This window comes from Branchiostoma belcheri, unplaced genomic scaffold (assembly GCF_001625305.1).
Source record: "Branchiostoma belcheri isolate BF01 breed outbred unplaced genomic scaffold, Haploidv18h27 scaffold21, whole genome shotgun sequence".
NCBI classification, from domain to species: Eukaryota; Metazoa; Chordata; class Leptocardii; order Amphioxiformes; family Branchiostomatidae; genus Branchiostoma; species Branchiostoma belcheri.
The window spans coordinates 2,809,010-2,830,484 of NW_017803602.1; the positions used below are offsets into that span (position 1 = coordinate 2,809,010).

Sequence of the window (21,475 nt, forward strand, 5' to 3'; positions counted from 1 at the left end):
AATTATATGGGTTGACGCTAACGGTGTCGAAACAAATACTATGAACCCTGTATACACAGAATTTTGGTTGTCAGCTGAATTATAATCAGTTCTAGCTCTGTTTTTGGCCCTTTTGATATATTCGGACTCTCCATGATGCATCATATATGCATGTGTAACACCATGATGCGATGTCAGCTAACGATGACATACGGCCGGAGAGACCCCCCGAGGCATCAGGGTTAGAGATACCGACGTCTCTGGAGGAGAATTCCTGGGCTAATAATACACGCCGCTTCACGTTAGCACGCTAGTTTGGGAAAATGTTTGCTCTACTTGGCTGTGTACCCTGGGAACAAGACTTTCCACTGTAGCTACTTCGAACACGCAGTAACGCCCGGGTGTGTTGGGGTATGGCTTCAGAAGACTGCGACTACGGGACCTTAAACCGCAGAAGTACTGATCCGGAGGAACCCAGAGTCTTCAGGATCGTCTTAGGGAAAAATAAGGAGGTGTATGGACCAGGGGAGTGTCTGGCGGGAGAGATCGCGGTGGAATTCTCCGAGGTCAAAAGGATACAAGGTGCGTTCCTCGTCCAATGTGTATCGTCTGGTGGGTGCGAAGCCGATACCTTGTTTCTTGTCTCTGGCAAAGAGAAAACACGTGTGTGCAAATGTCGATGTTTACTATAACTTGTGGTATAATTAGTGGGGTGTCCATAACCAAAGGAAACAGAAAATCATTGGTTTGTGATTTTACGAGAATGGCAACGCTTATTGCAATAATCTTTCATCAGATGTAATGACTTATGTTATATCTAGTTGTTACCTCTTACTGGTCGTCTTCTGACGTCGTTTTTTTAACACCACTGTGACAGTCCTATTTTATGCCCTATTCTTGGCTGCCATGATAAGATCACAGCGAAATAATAAATAATGTTTGAAGGGGTGTTTGATATTTCTGTTGGATACGCTGAATTTTTGTTTTGATGCCTGGGCCGCCAACCGCTCTGTCGGGTCAAGACCTAGGCGAGCCCCTCTGTGTGTTAATTCGCACAACTGTGTGTCCAAACATTGGCTGTGTGGACAACCGGAACTGTCGCGACCTGCTAGTGTCTGTTTGAAGCCAAACGAAGGACTTCGTACTCAAAAGACCCAATTAAGGAACGCAACGACAAAATACAGACGGGCCCTTGTATTATGCTGTATAATTTGGCACAACTGTGTTGTGTTACGGTATTTATAAAAGATACCCTATAGCATTCAATCTACTCCTAAGATTCTCCTAAGGCTTGGGACAGGGTATGAACTTCAAGGTCAACATTACGATATAAAGTATAAAGATGCTGCCCTCCGTTAGCATCGGAAATGCCAAAGCGAAGCGTCAGAGGGAAAGCAAAATAGTTGGATTTGAAAGAGCACCCTGGGTATGAGAAGAATTTAAGAAGCAAAGCACATCTGAAGACTCCACTCTCTTGTACAAACGATAGATGAGGTGATCTGTTTACTCCGATAATTTCATTGCATCTCAGTCTACAAGGCGAGACAGTAACTAGACAGCAGGGGAAATGTGGCTCAAACATTGCTTCCGCGTAGTCAGAATTTACAGTAATGTCTGCCACTGACCTGACCCTTAAGAAGGCCCCACTGAGAAGCCATGACCTAATTTCATATATCACGGCTAGATTCCTTCCTCCCTTTGCGGCAAAGTAACACAGCTTGGTCTTCTTTGTCCATGGAACCAACTTGAAATGTCAACACATCAGCGGAGGAAGAAAATTAATTTCGTCCGAAAGTTTCAGGGTATGCAGGTCTTATGAAAGATCATGAAACGCACACACAACTAGCCCCAAATGAATCTACATCTAGATATCTAAAAACTAGTCATTAAAAACTAGTGTTATTTTGTTGTCAGGTATCTGTCTCGAAGAAGAACTAACGTTACATAATCATTTTTTTCTTTCTTCAGATTTTGTCTTTGCGTTTGCATCTGTCACTTATCACTGGGACGGTGACTGATACCATTTCCCAGTCACTTTGCCAAGGTCTAAAGGTTAACGCACGGCACATGTATAGATACGGGGCATTGATAAAGCCTAACTAGTGGCTGGTCCAACGTTAGCCAGTCGCCACTTGACTAATGATGGAGTATCAACTATGAACAACTATGTGGGGATTTCACATTTTCTGTGTCTTAAAAGTACACATGCACCTAAAATTCACATGCAACCATATACGTAATACCTTATAATTGTGTCGTTTTATTTCTAAGCAATGTTGACTATGGTCTTGCATTCATGTGACATAAAAGGAACCCCGATGCACCTGGCAGCAAGTGATGTCTCCTGGGCCTTGTCTAATTGCTGAGTACATCTACTGTGTATATTCCTGCAGGTATAGTGGTGGAGTTCCACGGGCTGGGGTCCGTGCATTGGGAGGAGACTCGCGGGGGCAGCACACACTACAAACCCGTCACACACTTCGAGAACGAACAGGTGTATTTCAACGACAGGACGACCGTTTTCGGACAGGGTTGGTAGTACTATATGACATTTCACAAGCATAATGGCTCATTCAGAGAGGAATCAATGGTTCTATTGAGTTTTTATCATGTATACATTGTATCCTGATTGAATCGTTCAATTGATTCACCATCGGCGCCCATGCAATATTCTGGACACCTTAATACGAGATTATAGTCACACAAACTACGTCTAAGGCTGAAATTGAAGCTTTAATGTAATGGTAAACGTAACATTTTATTGGGTATTGGTTGTTTCAGAGTTTGCTGCGCTATAGAACTTCGTTTACTCAACGTAGTGATCTGAAAGCCTTGAGGATCATAAGACCTGGAGATGACAGAAAACGTTTGATTCACTGAGCTATGATTCACTAAAATGCAAATAATAACACCAACATCGTGGCGAACGCAGTGATGACATAATATGAAAACGCCTTAATAGCAAGTTAATGATCTTTCCTTCCAGAGTTATCAGACGTTGAAGAAGATTCAGTGGTTGTAGAGAAAGGCTTAAGAACGTTCTCGTTTGAGTACCAACTTCCCAGAAGACCGATCCCGCCGTCGTTTGAGGGCGACCACGGCTTCGTGCGGTACTGGTTGAAGGCGGCCATAATTCGAGCAGAGAGAAACAACCATGAGTGTAAAAGGGCGTTTACCATCCTCACACCGTATGACTTGAATGACGAGCCAGAAGCCTTGGTGAGTGGTTATTGAAAACCTTCGTCTGGATTTTTTTACAAGGATAGAAGGTGTAGAGAGTGAAGAGGCCACATTTTCAGAAGTATCAGTGATTAGGCGAGCGGTGGATCGAAAGTTACAAAAGTTTATGTATGGTGCCCCCTGTCTCAGGTTTTCTACACAACAGCATTCATAAAAACTGCAAATACTCGCTGATATCATTATCAAAACTTTCTCTCTATTTCTATGCATGCATCTTTCCCAGCTCCCTGCAGAAGAGTCGTACACCTTCACGATATTTCCCAGCTGGTTCTCCTGTTTCCGGCCGCAGCCTATCGACATCCGCGCCCGGACGGACCGACGTGGGTACGTCCCCGGCGAGACCATCGTGCTCTCTGCCTCTGTCAAAAACCACACCAACAAGCGGGTACAGGAAACGTACGCCAAGCTGGTACAGGTAGGACTCACTGAGGCTTCGATATTTGAGTGGCAGATATAAATAGTTACATTTCGAGCTGGGGAATGGTATAGGTTTAGGCCCTCTAGCAACTTTCCTTGGAACCGCATGCTTGGTTTGTCTTCCACTTTGGAAGATAACTGAAGAAAGGGTGAATAAATGTACATGTATTCTCATGATTTTGAATTGTGGGTAACTTAGATGGAAACAAACATATTTTCTTATTTCTTAGATTGTCCGCTACTTCGACAACTCGGGATTTTCGATCACGACTGTGAAAGAGCTCCAGTCTGTGAAGCAGCACGGCGTGGAGTCCGCCACCATGGCGCGCTTCCCTTCCATCAACATGCTGGTGCCCTGTGTCCCGCCCTCGGGGCTCAAGAACTGCCGCTTCATCGAGATACGATATGAAGCACAGGTGGGTGGTGTTAGGTACTTCTTTTTCCGACAAAATACATGTATGTAATGGGCAAAAGCATTGTTCGAATACAACAAGACACCCAAACATATACATGGACATAAACATAGGTACAGAAATCATATAAACATAAATCCAAGTCCGAGTATCTTATTCCATACCTCTCTATGAACGTGGTTTTTCCCCGTAGACCCTACCTATTTGCTATCATAAGCAATTAGGGAGATTATAATTGTTTCATTGATTGGTACATTTTTCAGTGCCTATTTATACTCAGTGTGCCTATTTATACTCAGTGTGCCAATTTTACCAAATACATCTCAATTCTACTCGTGTACAAACTTAACAATGTTGTTAAACATATCACTAAATATATCGGTAATATATATATTATACTCGAAAAATTGCTGAGCATACAAATATTATTACACTGCATTTGGTAGAAACTATACTTATGCACCCCTGCTTGTGCGGTCTCTTCCCTAGTTTCTGGCGTCAGTGACGGGTAAGAACTCCGCTATCAGCGTGTCTCTGCCCGTCCGCATCGGTACCAGGCCGCTCAAACTCAGACACGGGGTCAAAACTCTCACGGACATACCGGAGGAAGAAGAGGAGCCTAATAAGGACGAGGCAGAGGTGAAGAACAATGGAGGTAAAACAACCCTGTGTATACACCACACTGCATCTGTATCTCTTCTTTTTGTTTCATGTACGGTAAAATGGTAAAAATGCCTCCGCTCCTGAGGCATCGGCAAAAACTTCACCTGTTACAGGCAGTCCTCAGACCTGTCCTTGGTACTGAAGGAGGAATCCCGAGTTTCTTCAAATGACATGTTTCCCAACACCGTACATAAAGGTTCGCAAGGAGAAACACAATGGCAGGCATACAGTTTTGTATCGTTTTTACATAACAGCACCATTAGCGCACATGCCTTTCCCCCTTTAACTGAGTTTAATAGCAATTTTCATGTCTCCACAAACTCTCCCATAATGGAAATTTCCAGGCCTTGCTGTAAGACGTATACGACGGAAATCTTTTTGAGTGGTTTTGTTGTGTGCTGAGATTCTTTTGAAATTCAGAGAACTCCACGTTTGTCACTTCAATTGTTTTTTCTCTATTATAGCCATTGCCGTGACGTCGGTTACAGGAGGCTACAACATCCGGGACAATCGGGACAGTCCATTCATCCACGGGGACCTCATCTTTACACCGATGTACAATTACTACTGTAATTCTGGTTTTTGACCGGCAGTTTATGAAATTTACTTGTAACATGTATTAATGATTTTTATTTATGTCATGATGAACTATAGTCAACGTTTTGTTTTACAAATGTGTACATACACATGTAACATTAGCTGTTCACTTCATCTGCGAGTTGTGTGCACTTTAGATATCCAGGTGTTCATAACATTCTCAAGAAGGGCGAGCCATTTCTTTATTGAGGGACATGGTAATCAGCATTAATTTCTATGCAGTACAACGTTTTTTCAACCTTTATTTTACCATAATCTATGTAAAGCAAAATCAATTCGGTGATTGATTTAACACTTAAGGCATTATGGATGTTTCAGAATTATTCAGTGTCATGAATTCTGCGCTCACAAGTGTACACACAGAAGACACTCATATGGTGCCTTCTGTTTTGCTATACACAAAAGTCAATATTATTGGAGAAGAGACAACATGACAAATTGACAATAGAATGACTTGAGAAGCAATAATTTATTACCATACAGCATCTAGCTACCATACGTGCCATGCTGCTATATTCCAGCACATCAAGCAAAGTAATTTCCGCCCTCACAGAGGCAATGGTATAGGAAAACATTTTTTTCAATACCTTTTGACCAAACACAGTGGAGAATTTATACATTTATTGAGTCATTCTCTATCCTACTTAGCTTACACTATTATCAGCAACAAGTGTAAGGCAGCCTGAAATCAATCTCTTGAAGCCACACAAAGTGAATCATAAAGTATTTTACAAATCAACTACAATATAGTAGATCCCCAAGGTCACATATTAGAATCTTATGTTTGTTGTTTATCTTTAAAATATTGTATGATTACACAACAGCTCACATTTACATACAGTGTAAGAATAATTGCAGTCTAGTGTTGTCTATGTTATGATCTGTAGTACATGTATTAGGTCCAACACTACCGTAATATCAGGTCACTTATAAGTACACCATCAATGCTATTTAGTTACTAATAGTAGCGATTTAGATTACATAGCACAAGTACCAGTCCTATCTTTCACATTTTGCAGTTTCCATTTTTGTGCTCATTTAGTCAACTCATAGAGAGAAAATAATTTAGAGCATTAATCTCAAGCTGCCTGTACCCTTGTCAATGGCACTGGGAATGCAAAAATGGTACTCCAGACAAGAAGTCTACTTAAACACTTCAAGATACAAACACTGTCTTCAATACATGAAAAGACTGGTCTAGCAGGCTAGAGCACACTCCTGGACCGAAGCTACCAGGGTATATTCTGGCCTCCTACACCTGATGAATGCAGTGAGCTAGAAATTCATAAGCCAAGCCAAGAATCAGAATCTTCCCAAATCATTGACATTGAGCTGAAATAGTGCAGAATTAGTGAAAAGCAGTGAAGAAATATGTATTGACTGACCACTATATTTACTTGTTTCTTTAAGATTCTACATTCATTTCCTCAGTTGAATGTGGACTTCTTGCCTGGGGCACCTCAAGTACATTTAGGTAACTTCCCTGACAACTCCTTGCAAAAATACCCCCTCTCTATCTGCCGGCACTGCCATTTTACTTTAAAAACTAGAGCTCTGTTTGGGCTTTAATTGTCTTACGGATTCACTGTGCCACCACCGCACATCATATAACCAGCTGAAGGGGTCCTGAGTAGTAATTAATCAAACATACTTGTCTCTAATTAACGAGTATCATAATCACTTCCTCAATATTCCTCAGTCCCAAAGGCTTGGTAATAGTGGTCTCTGAAATGCACTTTCTTGTAATATTGTGCCAAGGTACATGTATGTGCAAAAACATCTCTCCTAAACTGTGAAACAAAGTGGATTAGATTAATAATAGCACTGGAATAAAAGTCACCATAATTGCATTTAGTGTTAGAGTAGGAATGTTCGTTTAGGCCTACATGTATCTGATAGAGAATTCTGTAACTTGTATTTTAAAAGTTCCAATTAGGCTATTCCAGTCAAAATGGTGGGGATAAACAGTTGGAAAGTTTCATTTTACTGAATGAAAGAGATTTTATTACATTGGAAACAGATTGAATGTGGAAACCTGAAAAAGCTCTTAAATTGTTCAGAATATGCTGGGAGGCAGGAAGAATTATGAGTAATGCTGGGGGTAAACACCACATTGCCATGACAAAATGTAAGCAGTATACATGTGTACTGTGTCCAATCTGGACTATATTGTCATGTTAATGCTATTGCTTACCTTCTGTGCTACCCATAGTGTCCTTATCTCCCAGCATGCAATAGGGTCTGCCAAATGGTCTATGAAATAAGAAATATGTAAGCTCCCACCTGATATGTAGGGTTATGATATGCCACTTGTCTTCCTTTTCCCTTCCCAAACTTCATTTTTGTCTATAACTTGTACAGTATAGTCAGGCAATGATGCAAATCAAGAGTGAACATGATAAAACAACAATTTCTCAGCAAAATTGACATTAACTATTCTACCCAGTTGCAAAGATTTAATCACTTTTATTGGATATTTGTTATTTTCTATCTTTGATTGCAGATTGGTTCCCCTACTGTTTGTTTCTTTGTTAGTTGTTGTTTCCTATTGGTTCCTATACACCAACTTGATGAGATTTTTATTATCTAACGCACATGAAATCAAAACTGTTGCTACTACTGATCTTTTTTCCAATGATGGTGTCTGTCCTTTTTCTATTAGATGGGTTGGGTTATGGTGTTCTGAAGAAGACTGCGTTTTGCCTTGTGTTGTGGCAAGCTGGCAATGTAGTAGGATCATGGTAATGAGAGATGTCATGAAAAATAAATCAGAACTTACCGTCATTAATGAGACATCATAGAGAACAATAAAGATCAATCATACTCTTTCATAATTTCCAATATTGACATGGTCAAAGGAAATTATATAATACAAATGTTGGTCAATGAAGATCACCATGTAGAGCAAATTCAGACTAAAACAAGCCTCCACGCTTGAGGGGCTGGCAAAAATTCAATGGCTGAGAAGAGGACGAAATCATTTTTTTTTTTTGATTGGTTTCCGTCATAACAAGGAAGAGATGAGGCATGACAGGTCCAGAAGGAAAGCACTGGTTAGGGAGTGAGATGAAGTCCCAGGGGTACAGTGGTCTTTAAGTGCTGGTGCGCCGATACAAGGAAGGCGAACCTGCAGGAGCTGTTTGAGCGTAGGGGGCTGCAGGCCTCGGCGAGCGAGCAACGGTGGAGGAAGGTCTGGACAGCCCTAATGAGAGTGAAGATGAAGGTGACAGCAGGTAAGTGAACAGGTAAAGCTGGGAAAATGTCAGTGAGTTGATTGATTGACATATCAGATAAACATATAAATAAGCTGGTTGATTGTTCAACTGATCAAATGTAGGTAAAATGGAAAATGTTGATGAACTGGTTATTGAGTTAATTAGAAAACAAGATTAGTTATCATTATGTCTACTCATGGTGGAAACGGTTGATAGAAATTGTTGGTCAGTCGGTCAGTTAGTGATTAGGAGGTGAGAAGTTCAGATGATGGCGTTTTAATGACTGTGTTGGTTTTATCAATCATCATGATCCCTGATATGTAAGGAAAAGTGTGTAAGGGAATTGGGAATGTTAGAAATTTGAATGATTGGTTATCCTAATATACCACAAGCAGGTTAACAAGTAAAGTTCTGAAGTTTTAGGGAGATTTATCAAGAACTCTTACAACAATGCTACTGCTAAAGAAAGAAGAAAGTTTTTGAAAAAGAATTGTAAAATTAGTGATCATCAGATGAACTGTAGTACAGGGCAAGACTGACACTGAGCCGAAGCACCATAGATAGACCCTACTGCATGCTGGGATGGGAGCTGTGGGGGACTATGGGTAATGCAAGGGGAAAATAACAGAATTACTGTACTAACAATGCATATGTGGAACATGCATCCTGTGACCAGTCTAGTGGTAATGGTAATGATCTTGTTCACCCCCTGCATTACCCATGGTGCCCCACATCACCAAGCAGGCAAAGGAATCCAGGAAATGGCCCAATGGCATGTAAGGTTAGTGCAATGATTTGCAATTTTAACAGGAAACAAAGCTTCCTATACCTTACCATCAACACTGATTACAAACATTGTTTTTATCCATCGTAGGAAAGGAAAGGAATCCAAACATAGGAAAGGAAGTCTGTTTGACCAAACATACCAGAATGGAGCTGACGTTCAGGGTACGTGTGTCTGACATGAATTTTTCTTGATGAAAATACACAAATACAAAGTCACAAACACAAGGTAAAGCTTTGGTACATATTAAAAAAAAACAAATATTTTACTAAAATTTGAACCAACACTTCACAATGTGCCTTATTAAAAACTGAACATATATTAAACCAAACTATCAAAATAAAAGCTATTTTTTGTAAAGAAGGTATTTCCTTCAAAACAAAGGTCATCATCACTGTACAATTTATTTCTCAGTTTCACAGTCTAATAGTGATGTAGTTATTTGGGACATATCTGGCTTGCGGTGTTCTGAAAAATTGAATATAGCTGATATTTTGACTATTTTCCATATGTTGTATTCTTAGATATCTTTCTTAAGTACAGCATGATTAAATATGCCCTATCAATTTGGATATATTCTATGTACATTTATTATTAGGTTGCAGGGTATACATAAAATGTAAATGTTTATATACAAATTTATCATGCCATTTTAGGTTATCCTAACATAATATAGTCTTACCTTGTGATGCTATACTTTATTGCTCTATAGCAAAGATATTTGAATTGTAGATTTTAATAGCAGCTGTGTCTTAATACTGATATAGGAATGACAGTGTTTACTTGCATACCAGTATATTGCTTTGTATAGATTCTTAAGTAGCAGAATGTCTCTGTGTCAAAGGCATTGCCTAAAAAGACCTATTTGTCATTCAATTATACATTTTTACTTAAATCTTACATATTCTGGAGGTATATCTGTTACATGATTGTAAATATATTTTTGTATTAGTCATACTCTAATGGGATCCCAATTTCCACATTTTTGTAATTTGTCTACCTTTACACTGTCTTATCTGTTTCTTTGTTATCACATTCTAATTCTGAAAACCATATTTTGTTCATTTTCATTAGTTTTAATACCCCTACTGTTACCACTAGTGTGTCAATTCTTTAAGTTACTTGTAGTATGTAGATGATGCACTTGACTAATTATTGCAACATTACTGTAACATTAACGGTACATCATGATGATATTTTCTTTCATTCCCCGATTTCAGCTCCAGTAAACTATGTGCTACCACTAATTATTGTTGCCTGGTGTTTATATCTCTTCCTAATTATTCTTGACCACTAGGTATCTATTATTTGCCTTAACTTTTGACACTGTTTCAAATAACTTGTCCTATATAAGATCTACATGTACATGTATGTTGCATCTTTTCCTACATACAACAACATTTTAAATAATTTTTAAACAATTCACATTTATTTATACATTTAAACATTAATTTGGGATTCATACAACAATGCATTGTTATGACATTGATACATTCTAAATATAATTGTTTCTAAGTATATCCTGGACAAGCTGGCGGAAGTGCACAGGACAATGATAAGTAGTTAGTTAGGGCCCTCTGGCCACAGCACCTGGGTTCTGCTGTAGTAAGTCTATCTGTGCCCGCCGCTGTCCCATCCACATCGCGATCACTTCCATGTCGCTGCCGTCACCGCTGGCTTGGATGAAAGGATGTTGCTATGGGAACCAAAGACCATGTGGTTATGTTACAACTTTCATGAATTTGTCAAATTTGAAGCAGGAATAGTTTAGTCTTGCTTCAGAATGAATTCTATCAACAACACACTGAACATTCAGGCTAAGATTAGAAACACTGATCTATAAGATTTTTAGGGTTTTTTGAAAGTCCAAGTTTATTAATAAAAGATACACACCATACTTTTAAATGGAATGACAAGGTACATACGCTCTGAGGTACATCTTTGTAGCAATTACAAGTTTGAAAATCAAAATACATGGCATTGCATAACTCATATATTAATCTTTTATAGATAGATTTTGAATTATTGTTGACTCACCAACAGCTGCATGGGGGAGGGTCTCTCTTTTGGGGACTTTTGCATACTGAAAAAAATAATGAGAAACGTTGAGAAAATAACTGTGCTATGACTGCCCACCCAAAATTTTTTATTCTGTTTAATGTTGTTTAAATCTATTTCTTGAGGACGCCCCTATTGTACTTGGTGACAATGAGTTCCAATCTATAATTAGGTCTGGAGGGCAATCCTGAGCTGATAACTTTGATACAGGAATAAAGTGGCAAGAAATAAACAAAAAAACATAACAGATTAATAGTGCAAAAGCATTGACTGAATGTATGCTGTGATGATAATAGTCTTGGGAACTCACCATCTTCCAACAAAGTCAACAAATGGAGGGGAGAAGTTTTCAGCAGACAAAGCTAGAGGATTCTGGAATAAACAATGAACATTAGCTGACATTATGATGCTGACTTACAATGAATTGATTTTACACTGATGCACTCTGTGAAACAGCATGTTCTTTACAATGCTACCTTCTATTCCTTACATAAATCATTCACTTCATCATTTGTGTTGAAACATGACAATTTCTTGCTTTTTAAGGACATACTGTATAAAACTTCACTTCACGTCTTATAAAGATGCCCTGAACTGATACATCTGTTTGGCAATTCACTGGGTATGCAGTCATGTTTCGGACTGCACCTTCCCACTGCAGTGCCACCTATCTGTACCAGTCAGTATTGCACTAAGGAACTTAAAGGAAGGTAGCTGATGGACTTCCAAGAGGTAACTGGTATCGGTTATATCAAGGAGTTAAAACTCCATGGTTATATACGAGGAAGTTGATACCCAGTTATACTTTTGTGTTAGGGTATTCTGATTTCTTAGCTTGGACAGTTTGAACACAAAATGGCATTGAACATAGAGATAAATGAATGGAGGAAATGTTACTATCAAAGGAAAGCAAAGTAGTCAGGCTCAAGTAGTTGAAGTTATGGAATACTAAGCTGTTGTAGTGATACACTTGACTTACAAGTTGGTAATACATTTGGATACATTTTCCTGGGACATCCTGTATGTCATCCTGTATAACCTCAACTCTCACAATGCTGCCAGATACACCTTTAAACTGCCACATCAAGAATGTGTTGAACACCTGGATATCTGAAGTGTCCATACCTCAGGGGTTACTGATGCCTCATTTGTAATTTTTGTTGAAATTTAAGTTAGGGTACTGGGCAGAATTATGGAAGTTGGTGTAATATTAACTTGATCTTACCTCTGTGAGTATACACTGGAACACTTCCATTGGCTGGCAGAGGAGAAACACACAATCTCATTAACAATCTTTCTACTTTGCTGCACTAATTACATTATACAACTGTACTTCCAGATCATAGGAACTATTTATGCATGTAATTACTAAGCTCCATAAGGCCTGCCAACTGTATCTATAATGTATATGCTTTGATAAACATGTTGATCTCTTTGATGTATTTTGCATTGTGAATTCATTCATTTATGAAGGAGGCTACATTAAGGTAAAGAAATTATTCGAACAAAAAAGCTGGATGAAATCTCAAGTGCAAACTAGAAATCTGGCACAAACATATTTTCAAACTCCTTAAATTACAATCCATTCTGTTCTGCTTACATGATAATAATAATATTGAAAGCAGAATTATAATTATTTTTATTAATATAGTACTCACCACTACATCACCGTAGTATTTATTCTTCTGAATCTGAGAAAGGGGACACAAATGTTCATAATGAACGGCTGTATCCGATGAGAGGCGGTTGAAGAGATTGATCAATCAATTGTATGCAACTTAATGGTTTTAATTATGATGATAGTTGTTATATTGAATTTTTTAGTAATGGTAATATTAGTTTTATACTTAGCCGATAATATGCTCGTTTAATGATTTTAGCTATAATTAGTACCTTGTCTGACCTGTGACCTCATGTATGTAAATTTGTAGTCATATGTGTATATTTGTACTGTGTGTGTAATGTGTAATAATGTGTATTGAGCCCTGGAAGATTAGGTATAAAAAGGGTAAAAGGCTAAAGGGTATCGCAATAAACTAATAAACTAAACTAATACATACATTTATGTCCTACCTGGGCCGCGATTACGTTCGATACGGGTGTTCCGGCCCGTGTGATAACTAGCGGTACGGCCCGGAAGTTCTTAACGCGTACGGCCCGGGGCTTCCAAATGTTCCATAGAACAATTCGAACGCGTTTCGCCCTAACCGCATGCAACGCTTTCGAAAATTCGAATGCAGAATCCGGACGTTGGAATTGATGTTGTTGCATTTTAGGGTTTAGTGGCACCAACTTTTGGCTCATCTTGCATTGAAATGCGTGTTTTCTTGGGTGGGTATGACATAAATAAAATACAACACGGTGTATTCCGCATCGCCCTCGGTCCCGGCCCTCCCGCGGGTCGGATCGCCCGACGGCCACGACGCGCGGTTGGGCCGATACCTCTGGCGATACGGAATACACCGTGTTGTATTCTATATGTACATGTACCCACGCTGTCACACCTGCCAGTGTGTGGTGTAATGGTTCAAGTTTTTGGTGCAGATTCCAGAGATTCTTTATCTCTGTAAATCCACACGTTCAGCATGTTAAAGAACCCACCACACTTACAGAGAAGAGTAGGGACCATTTTTGGTGTGTGGTTCATAAACACCTGGAGCAGTTACTGTTGCTGAAAGGCTGCCATTACAGACATATGCAATTTAGCTTTGCTGATTGTAATTTATATACAGTCATGTATTTGTAAAATAATCCTAAATGTTCATTTAATTTACTGTGTTTGGATAATCATCTTACCTTTGGGTATGGAAATCTTCCTAATGCCATCTGAAACATATGCATATGACAAAGTCATCCTTTTGAAAGCTGAAATGCATTTTTTATTGGTATATATGGTGACTATTGTAAGTTCATTTAAGTTCTCAGTACTTGACTTTTGTGGCAACGCGAAATCAAGTGAGGATCTGTGGAGTTTGAAAGTTGAACATTGTCCTTCTCACCTCTAACAGAGAGAGTCCTAGACTCCAGACATCTGAGTGGATGCCATACTCATCTCCTAGAATTCTTTCAGGCTGAAAGGAAACAGCTGTCATTCAGTGTGTGCAGTGATACTGCAAGTGGCTATAGGACTTAGAGGGGCTTGAAAATAATGTCAAAAATGGAACAATATCAGGTATCTGGATTTTGAGCTAAATCATTGACAATTATATTGTGCATATATCATGGCAGTGAAATAGTCATATATATAGCTCCTATACAACCTACAGGATTCACTTTTACAGCAGTAACACCTTCATACATGTACATTGATCGATGAAGCATTTGGCTACAACAAACACTTTGAAAAATGTTTTTGTCACAATATAGTTGAGTACAAACTACTGAATTCAACAGCTTCACTTACCGCCATGTAGGCACTGGTTCCGACATACGTCTTGGCTATGGAGTCCACTAACTACAAAAATGGACAGAAAAACAATCAACAGTGATCATTATCTTACATTTTGTTAATAATTTGGCACTGAAATCAACAGTTTAAGTATATGGCACCAACCCAAAAATGTCAGTGAAGTCAAGCCAAATACACGTATGACACCAAATGGCATCAGGCAGTACTACAGGTACTCTGTGTAATATAATAATGGCACAAACACAGTTGTCAGGGGCTGTGACTCACCCCTCCCCACAGACACTCCTTGGGGATCAGTTGAATGTTGCGGCAGCCATTATAAGCATGACTTAATCAAGCTAGAGACCCAAAATTTCCTCATAGACTGAGTTACATGATACACTTAAGGCTGCTAGAAGAGGAAATCGTGTTGCTTCACTGATTGCTGGTCAGCTCCCCAAGCAATTTTGATGTCATACCGTATCAATATACATGTACATGAATTTGTACATATGTACATGACAGCCTGTGCAAGACTATACTATACATGTACATGCAGTCTTACCTGTACACTGACACCAAAGTCACAAAGCTTCACTTGACCCTTTGTGTTTACCAGGATATTTGAAGGCTTCACATCTGCAAAACAATATTATAACAATGATGCTACTAAAAGCTTTTTAATGATAATCACTGTTCAAATGATGATAGCAGTGACATATTATCTTTCTACATTGTAAGTTAGTTTTAAACCAAGTTTATAGGACATCAGAGATAGAGCCGTGTACTCACCTCTGTGCATTATCTTTAGTCCCCACAAATAATTTAATCCCGTGACAACCTGAAAATCAAGATAACTCATTCAGAAGCACATTCTTTTTTGTCTCTTTAAATGCAAACGACCTTGATATGAATGACCTTGACATGAAAAAAAAAGAATTAGACATATCTTAATAATTTACCAAATGCATGCGGAATGCAAAAAGTAAGAATGTGCATTACTGACAAAATATATTCTATGCTTCTTCTAAGGTGGGGAGGGGGTATCGTATGGGAGGGGGCAGAAACAAGAAAACAAATAAGAGTTTGAAGACATGCCCTATGGAAGATTTATGGGGTCTGTCTTGTGATGACTCCTTCATCTTCTGAGAACAACTGAAGCATAAATGATTCATAACGCAGTAACAAAGAGACTGTAGCAGGTATGGGCTGGGACGGAGCCATTATGTTAAAATCAATTCACGAAAGGTCACTCTGAAGGGTGCTTGATCCTTTCCGAATCTTCTATGCTGCAGATCCACTTTTTGTGATGACCATTGCAGTGTAGATGTCTTAAACCCTCATAAATTTTGAGAAGCAATAATTATGATACGCACATATTTCCCTTTTTTAGACAGGCTACATTTTGCATTTCTCTTATCTGCATGTACCAATGTTCTGAAAAAACACCACTAATCACAAGGACCATTGCAAAAGTTTTCATAGTATACAATGTATTAAATGTGGAAAGTAACAAATCTTTGCACTCACAGAAAAAGCTATTCTCCCTAAAACAGGTTCAGGTATAGCACCATACAACTCTAAAGAACCACCTAGCAAAAGTACAAAGCATGTTATTTCCAAAATGTACCACTTATTTTTTACCAGTACTACATGTATGTACATAATGAATGAATACACATACCAACATCCGTACATTTCATCAGAATTACTTCATTTTGATTTATAATTTATGAGAGTGTGAAAATATAATGTGTAAGCGTCGCAAATACATAGGACACAACAGAAAATGCCATATTATCAGGTACTTGGATACCTTAATGTTAGTAATATGAGTAACATGCAAGATGTTGTACTGATCAGAAAGAAGCAAACTCACCATCCATAAACTCTGTACATATGGAAATTCTGTTCTCTGTGAAGAAGGCTCCATAAAATCCTATAATGTGCGGAGAGTCGCACTGAAGGTAGGAAACATTGTGTTAAATATTTTGCCACAGACTTTCAAACATATATAAGTTACTGTACATCTCCCAAAATACATGTAATTGCTTGAACTCAAATGTCTATTATTTTTTTAACTAAAGGTACATGTATGCTATGTCAGCAATGACAAGAGCTACGGATGGAAAGGTCTTTAAGTTAGTATTTTTACTTACCCTGTACAAAATTTCCAGCTCCGACATGATTTGCTTCTGTACTTCTGGAGTGACATCTAAAGGAATCACCTATGAAATACAGTACACATAAACTGTTAAACAATACATGTCTGGAAAAAAGATGTTACTATCATTTAACAAACAAAGGAATCCATAGGTTGCTTGAGCTTAAACTTAAATCACCAATAGACCACAGCAAAGAGGTTGAAGAGTCTCTCTTCAACCTCATTGATAACAGAAATCAAACTCATGTCAAAGCATTAAAGGTAGCAGCATCAAAATCTGAGTAATGCACACTCAGAGAAAAATTATTAATTAATATAATATATCTACATCCAAAAATCTATACATGTCTACCTGTTTATGCATGTAACGTTATATTAGATTTATTGATAAACAAGGTGACAGTTCAAAGTCAATACTTGAAAATGATGCTGACCTTCACTGCCATCAGTTTGCTACTGGACTTGTGATTTGCCCTGCAAGGAGTGAATTAGTCACAACATAAGTATACACTTATACACATGTAAATATAGTGCTGGTACATTGACATTCAATATCTTGGACCTGCTTGACCAAAAAGACAAAAGCCCTACCAGACAAAAGTGATATCAAACTTGAACTACAAGTTTAGCTTTATAATATCTTCTACACATCAAATACTCACTTGTAGACTGTTCCCCCATTCCCATGTCCCAGAATGGCCAGGTACTGTATATCATCTTCATTTATCTACAGGATAAAGACATAAAATAATACAAATGACCTGCTGATTATAACCATTTACCTAAAGACTCTATGATACATGTACCAGTAACACTGAAATTCAACAATCCCTGAAAATTGTCAAAGGTGATAGGTATTACTCAATAAAGACAGATGATTGGAAAAAATTCTGATGTTATACTTAAGGGAACGTTGAATCTTGTAAATCACCCTTCCAGTTCTTGATTTCGGATGATTTGCAAGATTCACTGATAAGATTCTCTACCATCAGAAGAGTGTACTTTTTGTCCATACATCTTTGCTCATTCAATCATACCTATCACGTCTGGCTATTTTCAGGAACTGTAGTTGTATTTCAGTGTCATGATCATGAGTTCAAACCTAACACAAAAAGTCTGGAAACTTGATTTCAGGGTGACTAAATCCCCGTTATCATTTCATCAATTATACATCATAATTGGAAAATATATTAATTACCCTTTACAAAGATGTCCAATTTGCTATGGTCATAATTATGTATATACATACATAAACATTAATATGTTAAATATGATTTCCAGTGATATACAATACAACTGATAAAGTATCAACAGAAATATAATTGACTAAAATCAAGCTTCCAAACTTTTTGTTTTGCATTTACATTATACCAACACCTATACTTGTTCCTTGATTGATTAATTATGATTGAGTTAGAAGTATTGAGGGCTTGTGAACTAATATGTACATATACAGGTAAGATCCATGTCCACCAATGGAATATCACCAGGAAACTCCACATTACCATATGCCCAAAAACACAATGTGGATTACCAGCACACTCGACTGTGAGTTTGTCTGAAAGTACATGAAATGAAAGAAAATGATGCACATACAGATGTTTATGATACTAGGCACTATGACTTCTTTGGTTAGTCTGGTATCCATCATATACTACCTCCTGTCTGCTCCTCTGATTGCTCCTTTGCCAAAAAGTCTGGTACTGGTTAATAAACAATTTGCATTTAAATATTCATACATGACCTGGCACCAAGTTGCATTTATTTTGGGTTTTAATATTTTAGAATCAGTGTAACTAGAATCAAACTTCCGAATGTCTGTACAAACCTTGTTGCCATGCTGTTACAGAGGACTGACTGTGTGACCAAAGGAAAACCTGGCAAGCACCATGATGGACAAAGTGGACTGGAGGGAGAGGTTTCTGGACTGGATATGATGATGAGGATGATGATTATGTGTGACTTGGAGCCAATTAGAACTCTTGTATATTTTATGCAACTATTTCAATACTAATTGCTTCTTGATATAACCAGTGCACTACTCATTTGTCAGGAAAGGGATCAGAGGAGCAGAACTGGAACTTGACAAGGCTTTTGCCATTCTAATGCATATGTCAAAAGACCTATCAAGCAAAAATGTTTACAGAAAACACATAAAAACATGAGAGGATAACGTATAAAAATGAACTAAAAAATCATAGTTACCTCTCCACTGGCAAGAATTTGTCTAAGATCCCCAGACTGCTTCCTCCTGAAATGATAATATAACATACTAAATCAAATACATGTATAATCTAATGCAGCACACCAATTGGTGATCCCCTAATTGTATTGAAGATCCATCTTTAAGTTTTATGAGGTGGTTTTGGAATGAATCAGTTGGGGATGAAACCTAACATCTACTGCATGCAAGGCAAGCACTCTCCCCTTTAGACCATTGTGGCGGTGAATCTCTTGTAAAAAAACAACTAGCACCAAAGAACTCACCCTGTCCCAGACATGCTTCTCTTTCCACCTGAGTCACCAGCAGCAAATGCCTTAGTCTTCACCTGTCATGGGAACACAACGTCTTCTTGGTATTCTTCAAATGTTGCATTTTTTATCCAACACAAGGATAATAAACTTATTATTGTGATTTTCTCCATATTGACATTTGGAATTTTGAACATGTGCCTAATCCATAAAACATATTTGGCCTAATGGTACAAATCAAGGACATTATACAAATGCATACCAGTGCCCCATATACCAGTGCATGGGTATATTTGATGACCATGTCATGGTACTATCAACTGGGGTGATGATAAAAACACAACACTTACAGTTAATCCATGGATATTTCTTTTCCCAGCCGGCTTGCAAGCTGTAAATATACAACCAACATCAATAAGACTATTGTACGTATTTTACTCAGTTACCTCTTAGCAAGAAGGTTTAACATAGATCAGTTCTCACACTTGGAGATGTATGTAATACATGTACATGTACAACTGTTACCTACCTCTGGGATAGATGACAAGTGGCATCACCTCACCTCCAATGGCCTGCATTTCACTGATTTGATTGACATACTGAAATGGAAATACACAGAGATACATTTGACCATAGCTGTACTACCATTTGTCGAAGATTCATTTTCACATAATTGGACTGTAAACTCTAAATCAATTTCAACAAAAACTACTAAATTGATTTTATACAGATGTTCCTAAGGTTTCTTGAATGATCATTATGAGATCCTGCAAGTCATCAATTATGCAGACCATAAAATGATGCACGGAATATGGCAGAAAAATAGCAAGAGAAAAATGCCTTTGCCCCTGATGCATCGCCAAAAAACTGTGTTACCCACCCTGACCTGAGTATCAAATAAAGCCAGTGAAAACCTGTCTGTATTTTCCTTATTTTGATACTCACATATGACATCATTGCCTGCATCTCTTCATCACTCCGCACTGTGATTCTGTCCCCATCCTCATCCTCATCTAAAACAAATTTATGCAAGGCAATCAGAGATGGCAGACTTCACTCCATGATACCCATACTACTTTGTATCTGTATCTGTATAGCTTTTGGCGTAACACACCAGCCTCGCAGGCACGCGGCAGCTGGCTACATTACACCGATATTAGGTACTTATTAATTTGGACGTCCACCAGTTTATTAGTCATTTTGTACTTTACAACCCTTCAAGTTCAAGTCTCACTGATAAAAATAGCTATATATAGTCAATTGCGATTAGCAGAACAAACACAGAAACATACACACACTAACACATTATACATACAAACACACACATACTCTGAGACAGACACACACAGACAAGCAAAACACATTGTACAATACTACACTCCAAGTTCAACTTGTAGCCACATCCTAGCACATTTGATTACTAAGTCCTCATTACTTCCTTGGTTCTGATCTTGAAGTAAAACAGAACAAAAGAATAGGATGGAAAAGAGAGGTCTGAGACTTTGAGTCTGACTAGACTAAGTTCCCTCCTTGCTACTGTGAGTACCAAATCAAAAGTACAGACCTTAGAAGTTCCCTCAGAGTCAGGCACTCCCTATTCATGTTGACATTTCCAAGTTTAACATTCTTTAACAAATCAACATATCTATAGTTATCAATGACTTAGATATTTAATAGTGAAATGTGAAGATTTGTTGTACCTCAAATTCAAATATGACCAGAATCGAAGACATCTTGCTCCATAAATAAATACATGTAATACTTATAGAATTGTTCATGTTTTATTCAGCATTCTGCAGCTACCAGACAGTTGTTGATGACAAATTTTCTGGAGAAATTAGTCTGTTGCAGTTACAAGTAGGGCTGTCAACTTTTCAGGTACAGGCTCTATCATTATGCATATGCATTTAGATACAGGTCTGATCTGGACCTGAATGTACATGTAAACTGATATCAGCAATCATTTATAAGTAGTAGACTGTCATTTTTAAACAAGTTTTCTTAAAGTTCAAGTACTGAATTGTCCACATTGTCATCTTTGGTACAGGCTTTACATGTACTTATATGTTCACTAGAGTAAAAAAT

At 38.1% G+C, this 21,475-nt stretch overlaps 2 protein-coding genes across 4 annotated transcripts; one reads left to right on the forward strand and one right to left on the reverse strand.

Annotated features, from left to right (window-relative positions):
- The first annotated feature begins 226 nt into the window (after window positions 1–226).
- Window positions 227–5,910, forward strand: LOC109469824 (arrestin domain-containing protein 3-like). Its single transcript, XM_019768539.1, has 7 exons — window positions 227–561; window positions 2,373–2,510; window positions 2,966–3,198; window positions 3,443–3,634; window positions 3,867–4,052; window positions 4,539–4,704; window positions 5,177–5,910. Exons 1-7 carry the CDS (start codon window positions 393–395, stop codon window positions 5,296–5,298), a joined length of 1,206 nt encoding a protein of 401 aa, XP_019624098.1. The 5' UTR covers window positions 227–392; the 3' UTR covers window positions 5,299–5,910.
- On the reverse strand, window positions 5,617–20,422 carry LOC109469823 (dual specificity mitogen-activated protein kinase kinase 5-like). 3 transcript variants are annotated; one of them, XM_019768536.1, is made up of 22 exons: window positions 20,336–20,422; window positions 19,920–19,989; window positions 19,741–19,781; window positions 19,406–19,467; window positions 19,124–19,169; window positions 18,453–18,476; window positions 17,581–17,645; window positions 17,353–17,392; window positions 16,914–16,982; window positions 16,634–16,715; window positions 16,285–16,346; window positions 15,547–15,595; window positions 15,320–15,393; window positions 14,770–14,820; window positions 14,366–14,437; window positions 14,163–14,192; window positions 13,025–13,057; window positions 12,592–12,624; window positions 11,677–11,738; window positions 11,346–11,391; window positions 10,899–11,004; window positions 5,617–8,511 (listed from the first exon to the last, which is right to left on the reverse strand). In XM_019768536.1, the coding sequence occupies exons 1-22, from the start codon at window positions 20,354–20,356 to the stop codon at window positions 8,402–8,404; spliced, it is 1,248 nt and encodes a 415-aa protein (XP_019624095.1). In that variant the 5' UTR covers window positions 20,357–20,422; the 3' UTR covers window positions 5,617–8,401. The 3 variants fall into 3 exon arrangements, with proteins under 3 accessions (XP_019624095.1, XP_019624096.1, XP_019624097.1); XM_019768537.1 differs by lacking the exon at window positions 18,453–18,476 and having other exon boundaries at window positions 5,626–8,511; XM_019768538.1 differs by lacking the exon at window positions 5,617–8,511 and having other exon boundaries at window positions 9,806–11,004.
- Between the last annotated feature and the right edge of the window lie 1,053 nt (window positions 20,423–21,475).